At 36.0% G+C, this 17528-nt stretch overlaps 1 protein-coding gene across 1 annotated transcript in view; it reads right to left on the minus strand.

Annotated features, from left to right (window-relative positions):
- The window catches only part of ACSS3 (acyl-CoA synthetase short chain family member 3), a 168198-nt gene that overhangs the window by 76135 nt on the left and 74535 nt on the right, over positions 1 to 17528 (minus strand). The window contains exons 6-7 of the mRNA XM_066368483.1: positions 9831 to 9911; positions 9655 to 9750 (exon numbers count right to left, since the gene is read on the minus strand). Coding sequence (XP_066224580.1) covers positions 9655 to 9750; positions 9831 to 9911 — 177 coding nt within the window. The remainder of the gene's footprint in view (positions 1 to 9654; positions 9751 to 9830; positions 9912 to 17528) is intronic.

Genomic DNA, 17528 nt, shown 5'->3' on the forward strand with positions numbered 1-17528 from the left:
CATTTATTGAGAGCATAATATGTGTCAGGAACAAGGCCAGGAGCTGAGAATTAATGGTGAGCAAAAACCAAGATGATTCCCACCCTGGAAAAATTTAAAGCAGGGAGGGGCAAATAAACAAATCAGGGATTCTGTAAGCTAATGTGAAACTGCGACTATGATTCAAGTAGGAAGGAAAAAGTCAAGGTGCTTAAGAGATACTATGAGGATATGTGGCTTCTTCAGAGAGGTTAAGGAGGGCTTCCTTGTAGAAGTGACAATGAGCTGAGATCAAAAACCAGAGAACTACATTTCAGGCAACAAATAACCAAATTCCTGTAGAAGTGAGCATTAAGAATAATTTCAGGAAAATAGGAAACTGTTGCGTCTTCTTGAAAGGAAGTGAGTGATTAAGAGGAAGAAAATGGTCAACTTTCAAATGCTAGAAAGCCAAATGTGGGTGATTAGGGCTTAAAATGTCCATGGTTTTTGGAAAAATAGAGATCATGGGGGTTGGGGGAACCAGTTAAAAGCTGTTATGGAATGATTGTGATAGAAGCCAGTCCAAGAGGACAGTGGAGCTCCAGGTTAGAAACAGAGCTATGCTACTGGGTGCAGGCAAGCCTTCAAAGAGAGAGCGCTGTAACTGCAAGGGGGGAAGGGAATTGAGGACGTGTTTGTTTGTTTTTGATACTGTTTCTTTCAATGTGAGAAAGGGGAATATGTTTTAAAAACTGGTAATTGTCAGGAAGTCAAAGACAAAGCAGACAACTAAGATTTCCAATAGTTTTCACCCTGTGGATGTAGAGGTGTATGTCCTCTCAGGGCAGAAAATAAATTCTTATAAATATCCATTGTTTGCTTTCATGTTGAAACAGATTATTTTAAGTGGGTAACTCATATATTCGAAGTAAAAATGATTATTCAACTTAGTTATAACCATCTTTACAGTTTTTTCTCAAATTACAGATTTGTATTAAATTCCAGAATATATATAAATTTTTCATCTTTGCTGAGAAAAATGATTCATTCATTATTTATTCAAATATACCATGATTCACTTGCATTCAGTAAGGGGTATGCTTTATGGTCTTATTTTTGCACTCCAGATGATTTTGACACATAAATGAGATGCAAATTTCCTAGCACTTCAGACCATCAACTTTTATTAAATGAATCAAAATTCATCATTAAGGACCTGACTAGACAGTGGCACAGTGGATAGAGAGTTGAACTGGGACTCAGAGGACCCAGGTTTGAAACTCCGAGGTCGCCTGCTTGAGTGTGGGCTCATCCGGTTTGAGTGTGGGCTCACCAGCTTGAACACTGGGTCACTGGCTTGAGCGTGGTATCATAGAAATGACCCCATGATTGATGGCTTGAGCCCAAAGGTCACTGGCTTGAGCAAGGGGTCACTTGCTCTGCTGTAGTCCCCAGGTCAAGGCACATATGAGAAAGCAGTCAATGAACAACTAAGGTGCCAGCCACAACAAAGAATTGAAGCTTCTCATCTCTGTCCTTTCCTGTCTGTTTATCCCTATATTTCCCTTTCTCTGATTCTCTGTCTCTGTCAAAAAAATAAAAAATAAAAAATAAAAAAATTCATTATTAAGGAAAAATATAATCATAGACACCAATTAATTATATACTTTGCATTATAGCTTTGAAATATAATTGATTCAGAGTGAAAACAAAACTTTGATCACAGTGAAATGTGTATAATTTTATTTTTCTTTTGGAAAATAATCTCATGACATAATGATTTGCTAAATTATTCTATTTACTATATAAAGAATGTAACTTTTATTACTAAATGGAAGAGATTAGCTTTCTAACTATGAATACTAAAATAAAATAATAATAAATGGTAATTTGGTAATCCACCTAAATTGGGACACAGGTGGAACAATTATTTTGTGGAGAATAATAATTTGTTTTTCACTTGCTGGCCTAGTGACAAGTTAGAACTTTTAATTTTGTTTTGTTTTAATTAGTCAATCAGTCATGTTTTCCCTTTGCATTTTGCATGTTCGAATTGTCAATTAACCCTCATAGAAATGGTTCATTTACACCAGTGGTTTTCAACCTTCTTACACTTAGGGACTGATCAAATAGGAGAATTACTTCGGGACCACTAGGGTAGAAGTCATCCTGAGCACAAGTGAATTTGGCTAAGATCATTGGGTCTGCTATCTTCATACATTAGGATGGTTAAACTCTTTTGCACACTGCAACGAAATTTCTGGTGGATAGGTCCACAGACTGGTCATAGAAAACCAACAAATTTTGCCTACCTCCTAGGAGATATGCTGCTAAGCGCTGGTGCATACAGAAATTATAAACTACTTCTGCTCTCAAAGAGCTCACAGTATCTCAGCATTGTATTTGAAAAATGAGAGGACTCTAGATGCTATAACATATGTAAAAAAATCCTTCAATCAACCTAAGGATAGCAAAAAGAAAATATAAGAAGAGCTGAAATGTAAGTTGATCCCTGCTACATGATTGGAACAGAAGTGAAATTTTAGTAGAGGGAACAACTCCATCACTGGAAGTCCTGTTTATATAAGTGCTGGAACAACAGGAGAGTTAGGTTTGGATGGGGAGTCAGAGACCAGAAACCAGAGACAAAATGCTGCTACATGTGGGCAAGAGGCTAAGCACTTTGGGTCATTAGTATCACTCAAATGAGTTTGAATTAGGGTCTTAAGAGACAGGTGTTCTGTGAGGGATTTTTTTTTTTTTTACTTCTTAAACATTTTATATGAGGTCATTGTCAGTTCACTTGCAATTGTAAGACAGACAGATATATACTATATACCCTTTACCCAGTTTTTTTTTTTAATATTTATTTATTTATTTATTTACAGAGACAGAGAGTAAGTCAGAGAGAGGGATAGACAGGGACAGACAGACAAGAACAGAGAGAGATGAGAAACATCAATCATTAGTTTTTCATTGCGCGTTGCAACACCTTAGTTGTTCATTGATTGCTTTCTCATATGTGCCTTGACCGCGGGCCTTCAGCAGACCGAGTAACCCCTTGCTGGAGCCAGCGACCTTGGGTTCAAGCTGGTGGGCTTTTCCTCAAAGGAGATGAGCCCGCACTCAAGCTGGTGACCTCGGGGTCTCGAACCTGGGTCTTCTGCATCCCAGTCCAACGCTCTATCCACTGCACCACCGCCTGGTCAGGCCCTTTACCCAGTTTTTAATAGTTTTATTTATGAATTATATTTTACATTCAATAGTAGTTTATATTACTTTCAGTTGTTCAGCATAGTGGTTAGACAATCATATACTTTACAAAGTGTTCCCCTGATACTTCCAGTACCCACCTGGCACTGTACCTAGTGATTATACTGTATCTGGTGATTACAATCTATTCTCTGTGCTGTACTATACATCTTCCCTTTTCCCAACTTTCAGAGTGAAAACATCTTGAAACACTACAGTTTAATATCACAATCAGGATACTGATATAGCCAAGCTACAAAACAGTTTCATTATCACAAAAAGAACCCTCTTGTTGCCCTTTGATAGCCACAGAGTTCATTGCTAGTATTTAAAAATACAATTACATTTCGTGTGTTTATCTTGTGTCCTGAAACCTGGTTGAATTTATTGACTATGGTATTTTTAAATGTCCTACAATGTTCTACATAATCATGCTATATGCAAATAGATACAATTTCTTTCTTTTGTTCTTTCTGATGTTTTCATTTATGTTTCTTTACATTCCTTTATCACACTGACTAGAACATCCAGAACTATGTTAAATAGAATACTACTAAGTATATCCCTGCCTTGTTTTCAGACATGAGGTATTAGTCTTTCATCATTAAGTTTTGGCCAGTGGTCATTTTATGGGAGGCCTACTGGTGACAATTTCCCTAAGTTCTTCTTTATCTTGAGAATGCCTTTATATCTGAAGTATAATTTGGCTGAATTTAAGATTCTGAATTGACAGTTCCTTTCTTACTGTACTTGAAAAATGTGTCATTTCCCTCTATTCTCCCTGGTTTCCAATAAAAATGCTGTCACAAATGGTTTTGTTCCTTTAAAGACCAGGTATCCTTTCTCTCTTTCTGCTTTCAAGATTATTTGTTTTACTTAGCTTTTAGAAGCTTAATTATGACTTTCTTGGTGAGTGTGTATTTCTTTAGATTAATCCTAATCATTAATTACTCATTTCCTTGAATCTACAGATCTTCTATAGTTTGGCTCTATCTTTGGCTAAACTTGAGAAACTGAGAAGTTTTCCATTATTTTTTGAGTACTTTTTTCAACCCCACCCTATTTCTCCTCTCTTTTTATGACTCTAATGTCACAAATGTTACATTTTTGTTGTTGTTGTTAACACTCCATATGTCCCTGAGGTTTGGTAAATTATTTTCAGTCTACTTCGTTTCTATTGTGTAGATTGGGTACTTTCTATTTTTCTCTCTGTCAGTTCACTGATTCTTTCCTCTGGTACTTCCATTTGGGATTGAGCCCATCCACTGAGACTTTATTTTGGTTATTATAATTTTCAATTTTAAAATGTCCATATAGGTTTTATTTATTTATTTTTTTGAGCTTCTACATCTTTGGTAAGATTTTCTATTTCTTCATTTGTTCCAAGAATGTTCAAATCTTTGTCAGGTAAGTTTAACATCTTTGCCATTTTAGTATTGGAAACTATCAATTTTCTTTTCTCAGATAGCTTGAGATTTTTCTAGTTCTTGGTATGAAAAGTAATTTTTTTCATCAAATACTAAACGTTTTGTGTATTATATTTTGAGAATGTTTCATGTTTAAATCTTACTTACTTTCATTCTACTATAGCAAGAAAGAGAGATATAGAGAAGATAAACCAGGTTCCTCATTTGTCCTCCATTGATATCCAATTGGGAGGATGTTCCTCATTACTGCTGGGTGGGTTTTGGATTCAGCTGATACATTCCTGGCAGGGTGAGGTCAGAGTGTCTTGTTACTGCTTTCAAAATGGTCTCTTCTAACACCAATTGGAAGGGATAGGTGGCCTTGTTATCAATGGTGAAAGTATTGACTCTCTACTGGGCCTCTACCCAATGGGGACACCACCATGGGGTATGGGAGAGGTATGTCATTACTGGTAAAGTGGGCATATACAGTTAGTCCGTAAAGTCATGGTGTACTTTTGACCAGTCACAGGAAAGCAACAAAAGACGATGGAAATGTGAAATCTGCACCAAATAAAAGGAGAACTCTCCCAGTTTCATACCTATTCAGTGCAGTTCGATGTGGGCTCAAGCACAGATATTTTAGGGCTCCTTAGGTAGCTATCCCGTATAGCCTCTACAGACTCATCATTGACTGATGGCCTACCAGAACAGGGTTTCTCCACCAAACTGCCAGTTTCCTTCAACTGCATATCCCACTGAGTAATGTTATTCCTATGTGGTGGCGCTTCATTATAAATGCGCCGATATTCACACTGCACTTTAGTCACGGATTCGAATTTAGCGAGCCACAGAACACACTGAACTGTCCTCTGTACCCTCCACATCTCGACTGGCATGGCTGTGGGCTGCTCCACTGTATACACTGTGTTACGACATCATCTGTGCATGCGCACATGCTGCCACATCATCCTACAGAAACTGGGAGGGTTTTCCTATTACTTGGTGCAGATTTCACATTTCTATCATCTTTTGTTGCTTTCCTATGATTGGACAAAAGTGCACCATGACTTTACAGACACACTGTAAATCCAGCTCCTTATATGGGCTCTACTGTCACTGTAGATTTGAGGGGCTCTCAGTGCTACCTGGCAGGGATAAAAGTCTTGGCCTCCTAGTCTATTCTCTCTGACACCTTCTCTTGTGGGAAGAAGGAGGGTTATAGTGACTTCTCATGGCCTGACAGATGTAGAAGTCTAAGCTGCCCACTTAGCCTTTGCTGTTAGGAGTGGGAATTGGAGTGTATATTTTTCTGTGATTTTTGTCTGCAGTTGAGTAATCTAAAAGTTTTATATTTTGCTTAGGCTGCCTCCTTCTTACTCCTTCAGTTTAAAAGATCAAGGGATTTTTTGATGGTTAATTGTTTTACTGCATTTGTTGGAATTTCTAGGTTGTAAACTTCTTCAGTAACAAGTCTAGGACAAATGAGGAAAAAATAAAACCCTGGGTATCATTGCCACATTTTTCATTGACTCTCAAAGTCCCTAAATCCAATTTTCCTTCTTCTAAGTATGGGTCTTCTTATATTTGATTTAAACATAATGCCTAATATGTTTAGTTCTACCTGAGGAAGGAAGAAGAAAATATATGTCATCACCATCTTCCTGGAAGCAGAACTCACACCATGGAAGGATATTAAGCAACGTTCTGTGTTGCTGCTTGCATTTTAGACAGACAACTGTATGTGAGGAGAGCTAGGAAACTGGAGTTAGGGTAGAAATGGCCTGGGAGGGAGTGACACTAAAGGTAGGACATTTGTTAGAAAGTGCTCTGGATCAATTATCTGACAATAATCTGAAATATGCAACAAGAACACATAGGCACAAATCAGATCAGATGCCCAAACATAGAATGGACAATAGTCAACATAACATACTTGTGCAGACCAGCTTAATATCATCCTTGGATATATGGCAAGAGAGATGAAAAAAATAGAACACTTTTAATATGTATTAAAATGTATATTCAACAAAATGTAATGACCAATGGGGTATGATAGATGAAAACATTAATGTTGGGGTTATTACCAGATTTTATTTTGGAGGACTGAGTGGATGCAGGTAACATTAAGAAAACTATAGAATACATAAAGAAAATTTATAAAACATCTTTTGAAAGAAAGAGTAGAGATAGTGAGTTCAGTTCATATCAAATTTGAGCATAAGGTGGGTATGGACCTCCTGAAGATGTCTAACAAGTTGGTGCTCGGAAGGAAGTTAGATATAGAAGAGTTAGGAGCCTTGGTTGAATCAGTAATACTCAAATCCAACTGTATGGAGATTAACAAGGACATATAAGCAGAAGGAGAAAAGAAGACTAAGAACAAGACCCTATTAAACCCCAATGTTTAGGATCAAAGTAAGAAAAAGCAAGGCTGCAAAAGGAAGACAAGCTGTCAAAAGTTAGTAAAAGAGTTCAATTTAGTTCCACAAATTATTGAAGGTTCAGTTTGTGCTAAGGGACTGGTTTTTTGAGGCTTTCACACTCGACGAGATTGCGACAGATAATTTCAGTAGAGTGTGGTGAGCTCAGTGACAGACATAAGCTCAGGAAACAATGGAACCATGAAATAGGGCACTGAGTATGGCCAATAACTGTGAGAGGAACCTTTCAAGAGATGATAACATATTAGCAGAGTCTTCAAGGACAATGGGAATTAACCAGATAAGAAAAAGAAAGGAAAAAGAAAAAAAAAACAGAGGGAAAGTCATGCCAGGCAAAAGAAACAACATAAACAATAACAAAAGAACTTGAGGGGAGAGAGAATTACTTATAAGGAACAGTCAGGGTTGATGTCATTGAGAGAAAATAAAATCAGATCAAAGCAGCCCTCTGGCTCATGAAGTCACTGATGAAGTCACTGTTGGCTTCTGCTATAGCCACGTCTGTGAAGCGATGTGGACAGAAATTGGACTACAGAGGAATGAAGAACAACTGGAAGAATGTATTCAGATGGTGTGGGTAGAGTGTGTTTTCAAGGAGCTCTCAGTGGAGAAGAAAATAAAGATGGGATAGCTAGAAGTGGGAAAAGGACTAAAAGGCTTGGTTTTGTGACCACGGAGAATTGAGGATGTTTACAAGTTGTAAGAAAGAAACAGGAGTGCAGAGAAAAGGTTCAAAATATAACTTACTTCCTTCACTCCCCTGCAAAGCAAATATTTATATTTATAGAGCATCCACACTCCTCCTGAGCACATCATTCTAAGATAAAGACAAATAGCCAATCCTCTTTTATGGTGTTAAAATCATGTTTTGAATAAACTTGAGAAATAATAAAAGGCCAATGGTAAATACACAAAAATTGCATATACTTCATTTCCACAGGCAGCTCAATACTTATAAATAAAATGACATCTTTGGCTGTCACGTTTATGGTAGTAATACCACAATTCATTATAAGAATTCAATGTTGAAGTTTACTTTCTTTTTTTTTACTTCATGGAGAATGATTATTTTAATAAAAATCTTTACTCTTTGCAAGAACTTCAGAATGGAATGGATTTTTCAAGATTATTTTATATCTTAATTACAAACACCACAGAGCACATTAAGTCTACAAAGTACAAAAGTGTAGGACAAAATATACAGAGCACTGTGAGGCAGTTTAATGCGTAAAGTCTGACTTAATATCTTCAAACATTCAGAGACAAAAGACCAGCCAGATAAAAATGAAGAAACACTAATGTCTTTAAATGGTGACTGGGAGAATTCCACAGGGATAGAGAATAGCTTTAAATTTTCAGAATCATTGAGTTGCACAATTTTAAGGGTGTAAAGAACTTTGACATCATCTAATACTATTCTCCACACCTCTTCACTTTCCCTTCTTCACATTCCTTGTCTGATATTTGAGAAGTTGTCTATTCTATTACTGAAGAGTTAAAATTTGTCTCTTGATTATTCCCAAAATACTGGTCTCTGTAACTCTGCATTACTATACTATTTCCTTTATATGTATCAATTCTTTAAATATAAAAGATATTGAACATATATGTACACTAAATATATGCACATGAGCCATTCACAATTCCTATATTCCTTTCTCATGGCATTATTTTCATCTTAGTGCCTTTCTTCCAGATCGTTTCTAATAAGTTAGTTTTCCTCCTCTACATTAAACTGAACATGAATATCCAAATGTGAAAAAAATAAGATTATAACATTGTATATGTTTTTTTAAAAAGCAAGCCTACCAACTGGTTATGTTTGAACTATGGACAATTATAATATTCAAGGACTTAATCACATAATCTGCAACAAACTCAAGTTTCCCATACTTAATTTATGTAATTATTTTCATGCTGACTTAGTAAACTACCATTTTGCTATCCTTCTAAAATTTTGGCCACCTACAACACTGATAGAAATGCTTTAAGTAGTAATACACGGCGCTGATAAAATTAAACAGAATGAGCATATGAGCAAAATTTTCTAGTACAGACATAGAAATCTTATTCCTTTGTGATATTAATCCATGCAACAGGATCTTAAAGCAGTTATCTATTTAACTACAAGTCTGGTCAGTCTATGATTCTCTTCTTTATACATACAACCAGAAACCATCAAAAATATCTAGCGAAAATCAAGACACCATGTATTTGGAAATCTATTAATTCTATGAGAACACAAAAAGGTGAATCTATGTTGTTTTTATTAAGATTACTATTTGCTTTGCTAAGATTTCAAAATCAGTATCAGCATGATATTTTCTAGAAATCTGTTAGGAACAGATATTGTGTTTTATGTTTGTTTTTTAGAATATAATTTTTATGGCCTTGTTCAACAAATTTAATTAGCTGGGTGCTATTTTCTATATATTCCTTTCTCTTTGGGAATCATATCTTTACCTGAAAGAAAAAGATGATATAAAAAGTCACCTGCCACCATTCTAATTTTTCTTTTCTTACTTAGGACTACTACTTAAAATATTTCAGTAAAATATTATTTATATGTTGTATTGATTTTCTTTTATTACCTCATATAAAACTGTTGTGTTGCCATGAAGAAGAGGTCCATAACAGATATAGGAATGTCCAACAACCCAGCCCAAGTCAGAAGCTGCCCACCACACCTAAAAAATAAGAAGATAATAAAATGTATCTATCTTAATCAGAGAAATGTCATGTAAAGTGAACTGAAAACCATGATTACCTCTCCAGGTTTAAGTCCATATATGGAAGACATTGTCCAGTTCAGCATTACAGCGTATCCCCCAGTGGGCCTAACCACGCCCTAAATGAGAGAAGAAATAAAGCTAAAATCAATAAACAATGTGTTAAAAGATTTTCTGTCTTTTTACTATCTACCTAAAAAAAGTTTTTATTTAAAGTATTTTATATTTTATAAGCTACAAATTATATAATTGTATCTGAATCATTATTTCTTTGGCTTCTCCACTAATAAAAACAGAGTAAGTTGTTCACATCAGTCCACTTGTAGATTCATTCTCACAGACCGTTCTTGACCTTCTAAGGAAAATAGGATTTCACAGAATCACATGCAATAAAAACTAGTGCAGTGGTCACATAAATTAACAACGTTACTTTTTCAGACAGATTTCCAGAACAAAAATGGAAACTAAATACTAAGTGCACAGAAAGGTCAAAAGTAGCTGTGTGTCTAAAATACAGACTTTAACATAAAGGGGGATATTCCTTAAGATGATTAAATATCAGTATGCTTAGCAGAAACAACATCATATTCTAACTGGAAAGTCACACAATGCTGCCCTGGGGATCATGCTACACAGTATCTGAGCTGAGCAACTCTGTAATGATGAATTCTGGAACTCTGAGGAATCAATCCTGAGAAGTTGCCTCTGAAGGTGATGAGTGGGAATTGCTACACCCCACCAGTATAGCTTCCAGGAATCATTTTCTAGCAACTGTCCATGGCATTGAACATATTCAACTATAATACAAGATTCATACTTGAAAATGGGGCAAAAAGTATCATGATAAATAAGAACTGATGGTACATTCAATAATTAATTTCATTTATTGCTTCTCTATAAACATTCATCATCACTGGCTGAAAAGGACTTGAGAATTCTGAGAGCAGGGAGGTGAATCTTTGCTAAGAAACATTCAATATTTCACTCATGTGTTTCAAAGTATTTTTTAGTAGAGAAATTATAATTACTCTGCAGAAAATAATTATTATAGCTGAAAGGGCAAACACAGTTTTTTTTATTTTTATTATGATTATTATTAATTTTATGCAGTGACATTGATAAATCAGGGTACATATGTTCAGAGAAAACATCTCCAGATTATTCTGACATTTGATTATGTTGTTTACCCCTCACCCAAGGTCAAATTGTCTTCCGTCACCTTCTATCTGGTTTTCTATCTGGTTTTCTCTGTGCCCCTCCCCTCCCCCCACCTCCTTTCTCTCCTTCCTCGCCCCCCCCCCCGCCCCCGTTACCATCACATTCTTGTCCATGTCTCTGAGTCTCATTTTTATGTTCCATCTATGTATGGATTCATATAGTTCTTAGTTTCTTCTGATTTACTTATTTCACTCCGTATAATGTTATCAAGGTCCATTCATGTTATTGTAAATGATCCGATGTCATCATTTCTTATGGCTGAGTAGTATTCCATAGCATATATGTACCAAAGCTTTTTAATCCACTCGTCCACTGACGGACACTTGAGCTGTTTCTAGATCTTCACTATTGTGAACAATGCTGCCATAAACATGGGGTGCATTTCTCCTTTTGGAACAGTTCTATGGTGTTCTTGGGGTATATTCCTAAAAGTGGGATAGCTGGGTCAAAAGGCAGTTCGATTTTTAATTTTTTGAGGAATCTCCACACTGTTTTCCACAGTGGCTGCACCAGTCTACATTCCCACCAGCAGTGCAGGAGGGTTCCCTTTTCTCCACATCCTCGCCAGCCCTTATTCTGTGTTGTTTTGTTGATGAGCACCATTCTGACTGGTGTGAGGTGATATCTCACTGTGGTTTTAATTTGCATTTCTCTAATGATTAGTAATGAGCATTTTATCATATGCTTATTGGCCATCTGTATGTCCTCTTTGGAGAAGTATCTATTCATTTCATTTGCTCATTTTTTGATTGAATTGTTTATCTTCCTGGTGTTGAGTTTTACAAGTTCTTTATAAATTTTGGTTACTACCCCTTCTCAGAAGTATTGTCTAATATGTTCTCCCATTATGTAGTTTGTCTTTTTATTCTGTTCTTATTGTCTTTCACTGTGCAAAAGCTTTTTAGTTTGATATAGTCCCATTTGTTAATCCTGTCTTTTATTTCACTGGGCAAACACAGTCTTAATGAATAAATGTGCTACTAGGTGTACCTCTTTGCCATAGCTCTGCAACTGTAACATGTACATAAATCAGAGGAATAAAAAATAAATGGACTTTCTGTTAATTACTAACATTTCTATACTCCTTAGTTACCGCTAATTAAACCCAGGTATTAAGCTGCAGAACACATTTTATCTGCCAGTAGCAATATCTGGCCTGTTAGCAAATAACACATGTCACTTTGTTGGTATTTGACAGATACTTTCTAGGTTGTATGACACCATACATGCAGCTGGCTCTTTTGATCACATTGGGAAATCCTAACACCCCATCAGTAAGTTTCATCTATGCATCTTCCCATGGGCAGCTCTTTTCTCAGTAGATTCGGTATTATCTTCCATGGACTTTGCTAATTCCTTTGTCCTATTGAGAAGGTCTTTTCTTATTGTTTAATCCTTCATGAATTTAATATTAATCACCTTGCTAACATTCACTTCTAAAAATTGTTATTCATTTTGTAGAGGACAAAAAGCAAACTTTTTAAAATAAAAATATGCTATCCATAGGTAGAAAGAGATCATATCAGTAATAATTTCACACGACATGTTTTAGAATTTTCCCTTCATCTCTTGTCCCTGCATGGAGAGTTCATTTGTATCAATAATGCTAAATGATGTTATAACTGGGTCAAACTTTAAATTATGTGGTACGGAGGGTAAGGTAAATGAACTGGAAGTGATAAAAGGGAACTAAAGGTTTAGATGACCATGAATATGTAGTGATTCATTTGTAAAACTTAGAAGATAATTTTGAGGATAGGTTTTCTATTTATATCTCAAGTGAACACTTCTTTATGTATATTTACCATACTGCTTTATCTATAAAATGATAAATACGTAAATTCGTTTGACCTCTAAAAAAAGTGAGGCTTAAAAATGAGACCCTGCATGGAAAAGCATTTAAAAGAATAGAGGCTAAAATTTAAAATCATATCAACAAAAGTATTTTCTTAGTTCTAGCAATTATTGATTTTTATTTTCCCTAGGCCAATACTACCCAAAAGGCAGAAATATCAAAATAACTGAAGTTATCATCAAAGATTCTCACTAAAAACAATTAAAATGAAGCTAAAGGAGAAAAAAATATCCATACCATCTGCTTTTCATCAGTCTCTGAGACCATTTGCTTTTATTTTTTAAAGGATGGGTATAAAAATTCCCATCAAGCATCAGTTTATTCCTTCATCTAGACTCTCAATCTGAAATTTGGTATTGCCTCCAAAGTCTTCAGATAATAGTTTTCAATATTCTAAATATGTGATATGGTACAGAAAAAAAGAACTGCATCATTTCATATTTTTCATGTAGGTCTTTTACAAGAAGTGTAAAAGTTAAAAAAGTTCAAAGATTATGTTAAAAAGTTTCTTTATTATAATAATAATATTAATGCATGACTAATAATAAAGCATTTCTTTTTTATTTAAGTGAGAAGGGCAGAGATAAACAGATTCCCACATGTGCCCAGACTGGGATCCAGTGATCATCTGGGGTCAGTGGTCTGCCCATCTAAGGCCTATGCTCGCAATCAGCTATTTTTAGCTCTTTAGGCAGAGGCTCCATGGAGCCATCCACAGGACCCAGGGCCAATGTGCTCAAATCAATTGAGCCATGGCTACAGGAGGAGAAGAGAAAGAGAGAAAAGGGGGAGGGGGAAAAGGAGATGGCCACTTCTCCTGTGTGCCCTGACTAATAATGAAACCCAGGACTCCCATACACCAGATCTATGGTCTTCCACTGAGCCAACAGGCCAGGTTTAAAAAAAAAGCATTTTTTGTGTCTTGTTTATAATTATATTTTCCAGGTAATGATAATTAAAATGCAAAAGAGAAAACTTGTTCAGCCTCTGAAAACATATTAGTCATGCTTAAAGAAATCATGTTCTAAGTAGACCCAATTAATCTGAAAATACTATCTTAAAATACATTTGAAACTTGAATCACGGTAAAAATACTTATTCAATACCAATGCTTAACACCAGAATACAAGTATGCTGCATTTTACTCTTTTGAATCTGTTATAACTTTTTTATCTACTTAACACTATGTCTACCTTAAAGTAATGACATTAGATGCACTAACATATCCTCAGAAGAGCCCCATGTAACTTGCCAATACTCTACTCTGGTTTTTGTGGAATTCATCATTATTCTTAAAGTCTTCTGGACAACCTGACAGACATCCAGGTGGGAATAACACTCCAATCCACAAATAAAGACATAAAAGTAAATTCTACCACCAAAATGAGAGACAACGTGGATGGAGGTGCTCTTAAAAAATAAAGACCAAAACCCCACTTTCAACAGATAAGGGTTATTATTTTTTTTTTTTCTTTTGTATTTTTCTGAAGCTGGAAACGGGGAGAGACAGTCAGACAGACTCCCGCATGCGCCCGACCGGGATCCACCCGGCACGCCCACCAGGGGCGATGCTCTGCCCACCAGGGGGCGATGCTCTGCCCCTCCGGGGCATCGCTCTGCCGTGACCAGAGCCACTCTAGCGCCTGGGGCAGCGGCCAGGCCATCTTTGCTCCAATGGAGCCTTGGCTGCGGGAGGGGAAGAGAGAGACAGAGAGGAAGGAGGGGGGAGTGGAGAAGCAAATGGGCGCTTCTCCTATGTGCCCTGGCCGGAATCGAACCCCGGCCCCCCGCACGCCAGGCTGACGCTCTACCGCTGAGCCAACAGGCCAGGGCCAGATAAGGGTTATTTTAAAAAATTAAATCCGTACAAATAAAATTAAAGGCTGATCATTAATTGTGCAAGAATGGGACCACAGAGTCTTCACAGATGGCTCTTTGTGATGTCCAGCTTAATAAACTATCTGTGAAGACAAAGAAAATCACAAAATATCATAAATGGGGCCGTTAAAGTAAAATAGAAAACAGATCAGTAGCAAGTGTCGTGTACAATTGCGATTGTCGCAACTTAAAACAAATGATTAGAAAAATACAAATGAACTATAGAAATGATCCCTGAAAGGACAGTCTTGAGTTAAATAATATGAACAACACAGGTTGTTGCAAAAGATGAAGGAAGACTGAGGTGTGTGATAAGAGGAGGACCTTAAAGTTTTTATGCTAAAAATGTTTTTTTCATTGATCAATAAAAATATCAAAGGCTAATCTCCAAATACTTAGGAAAGAGAAGACTGAAGTATGTGACAAAGCTTTCCACTCCCTAAATTGAGCCCCTATGTCATCTAACCTGTGATAAATGCTTATATGAGACAAATATATATATTTATATACATGAGATATATATTTATTCACACACATATATGTGAATGTTTATGTCTATGTGTATTGTATGTTTATGTTTTCACTATGTTTGTTTATATTTATTTATTTTATATGCATGAATTTTAGTCTGAAAAATTGAGAAAAATAATAAAGCAGGAAGAAATATTTTGCCTGAAGTGAAAAAATATCCACCACTAAATGAAGGTTGAAGTCAATGGGTTGAGAAATAAAAGATATGGTTCTGATAACCTAAAAAATCCAACACGTCAACTCTATCCTTGTCTTATAAAGGCTTGACAGCTGAAAGTCCCTCTTCCTAGAATGAGTCCCCACCCCATCCCTTTTCTGAACTTCGTTAGGTCCTATTTCATCACAAAAGCACTTAAACACATTGTGAAAGTGCTGTCCAGGATCTCACAGTAAATGTTTCCCACCTTCCATTGCCCCTGGGCTTGCCTACCTCCTTCCAACCCAACCTTGAGCTGGGTCTCCACCTCTTGGGTACTTACTGTGAGGAGAATGCCTTTGTCTCTTCAGCACAGAGTCTGGCATAGAATAGTATTTTAATACATTTGTTGATAGACTAAATAAGTGAATGTATGAAAAAATATTCTTTTTAAAAGTAGTCTTCTTTGTTCAGAAGAAACCTTTGAAACTTGCAGAACTTAGTAAATCATGTTAGCAGAAATGGAATGGTTCCACTTAGGATGTTTCATCAAACATAAAATCTCTGCCTACAAGCTCTAGTGCTGCCTCTATGAAGGATACTTTAGCAGCAGTATAATTTCTTATTGATCTGAACAACTGTGAGATAAGGTGCAAAGGTGTAGCCAGCCCAGCATTTTAACTGCAAGAACTGTAACAGATTAAAAAGTTCACTGCCTTTTTATTGGACTTTCTCTCATTTTTTTCTTCCTCAGATATGGGAAGATGAATATCTCCTAACAGGCAGGAATCAAAGTGACATAAGTTGTGTAAATGCACATCAGGACAGAAGACCTTACCTACACCTTCTTGTCATGCCTTCTTTTCAATCTTTTCCTTTTGGTTTCTTTTCTTCTGTTTTCCTTTGGCACTGAACTTTTTTTTTTCTTTTTGGGGGGTTAAGGGAGGTGGGGGGTTAGTTTTACTATCCTTCTATAATATCAAACAAGAAGATAAATATGACTATCACTAAATCTTTCACACCCTAATTGACACCCATACAGATGAAGGATTCTTCTATTATGAAGCGTTTTTAAGTATCTTGAACGGTGGCATCCAAATCAAACAGGAGAGAAGTCCACAAAAAGACAGTAATGTATGCAAAGCAGCTCAGCTGTGGTTGCTAGAATATTTGCAGCAACTCACAGATTAACCTGTCAAACGGCAACCTGACAAACCCATGGCTGGCAGACACAGACATGGAAATATGCCCTAAATATATCTGCAAATCCTAACCAAAGAACAGGTTGCCTCATGTGTGTCTTATGTGCCGGTGAGAAAGAAGCAGTTTAAAGCAGAATATTTTTATGGGCTAACATTATTTTTCTTCATGAAGATTAAAGGCTGAGAAAACAAACTAGATGATGCATAAGGTTTACATTTAAATGCCTCATAAATAAATGTGTGTTCTCTTCTGAAATACTTCTCTTCTGAGAATCCTAATGTTAAATTTTCAGATCCCATTAATCCTGATTATACCTACCAAAAAAAAATAAAGAGACAATCTTACCAATAAAGAAGATGCTAACAGGAGAAGCAAGATATCATTTAACAAATATTCTGAGGACTTCCCATGGCCCAATTTTAAGGTTAGTGACATAGTGGATTTAAAGATATATGAAACATATTCTAAGACCTCAGAGAACATGCAATGTTAAGAAGATAGTAAATAAAAACCAATATGTATAAGGTAGAATAAAATAAATATCATAAAGATTTGTTGATAATGTATAATTTCAAGGCAATTGAAATTCTAAAGTCCATTGAAGGGATGAGAGAAGTATTTCTGAGGGATCTTGAGAGACAATTATTTTTCTTGTCATTCTATATGTCCTACTTTGCAAAATCTATATATTCCTATGATTTAAACACCAAAACTACATGGATGATCCATAAGGTTCTATCTGCAAACTCAGATGTACTTCTTGGACCCAGATCCTCACTTCCAACTTTTAACTAGATAATTCCATGTTAATGTCCCAAAGACACATCATACTCAATATGTTTATAAACTGAATCTACCCAACCTTAAACCTTCCTCCTGTATTTCTATTCTAGTAAATATTCCCATATCCTCCCA

The sequence above is a fragment of the Saccopteryx leptura genome, chromosome 2 (genome assembly GCF_036850995.1).
Source record: "Saccopteryx leptura isolate mSacLep1 chromosome 2, mSacLep1_pri_phased_curated, whole genome shotgun sequence".
Lineage (NCBI taxonomy): Eukaryota > Metazoa > Chordata > Mammalia > Chiroptera > Emballonuridae > Saccopteryx > Saccopteryx leptura.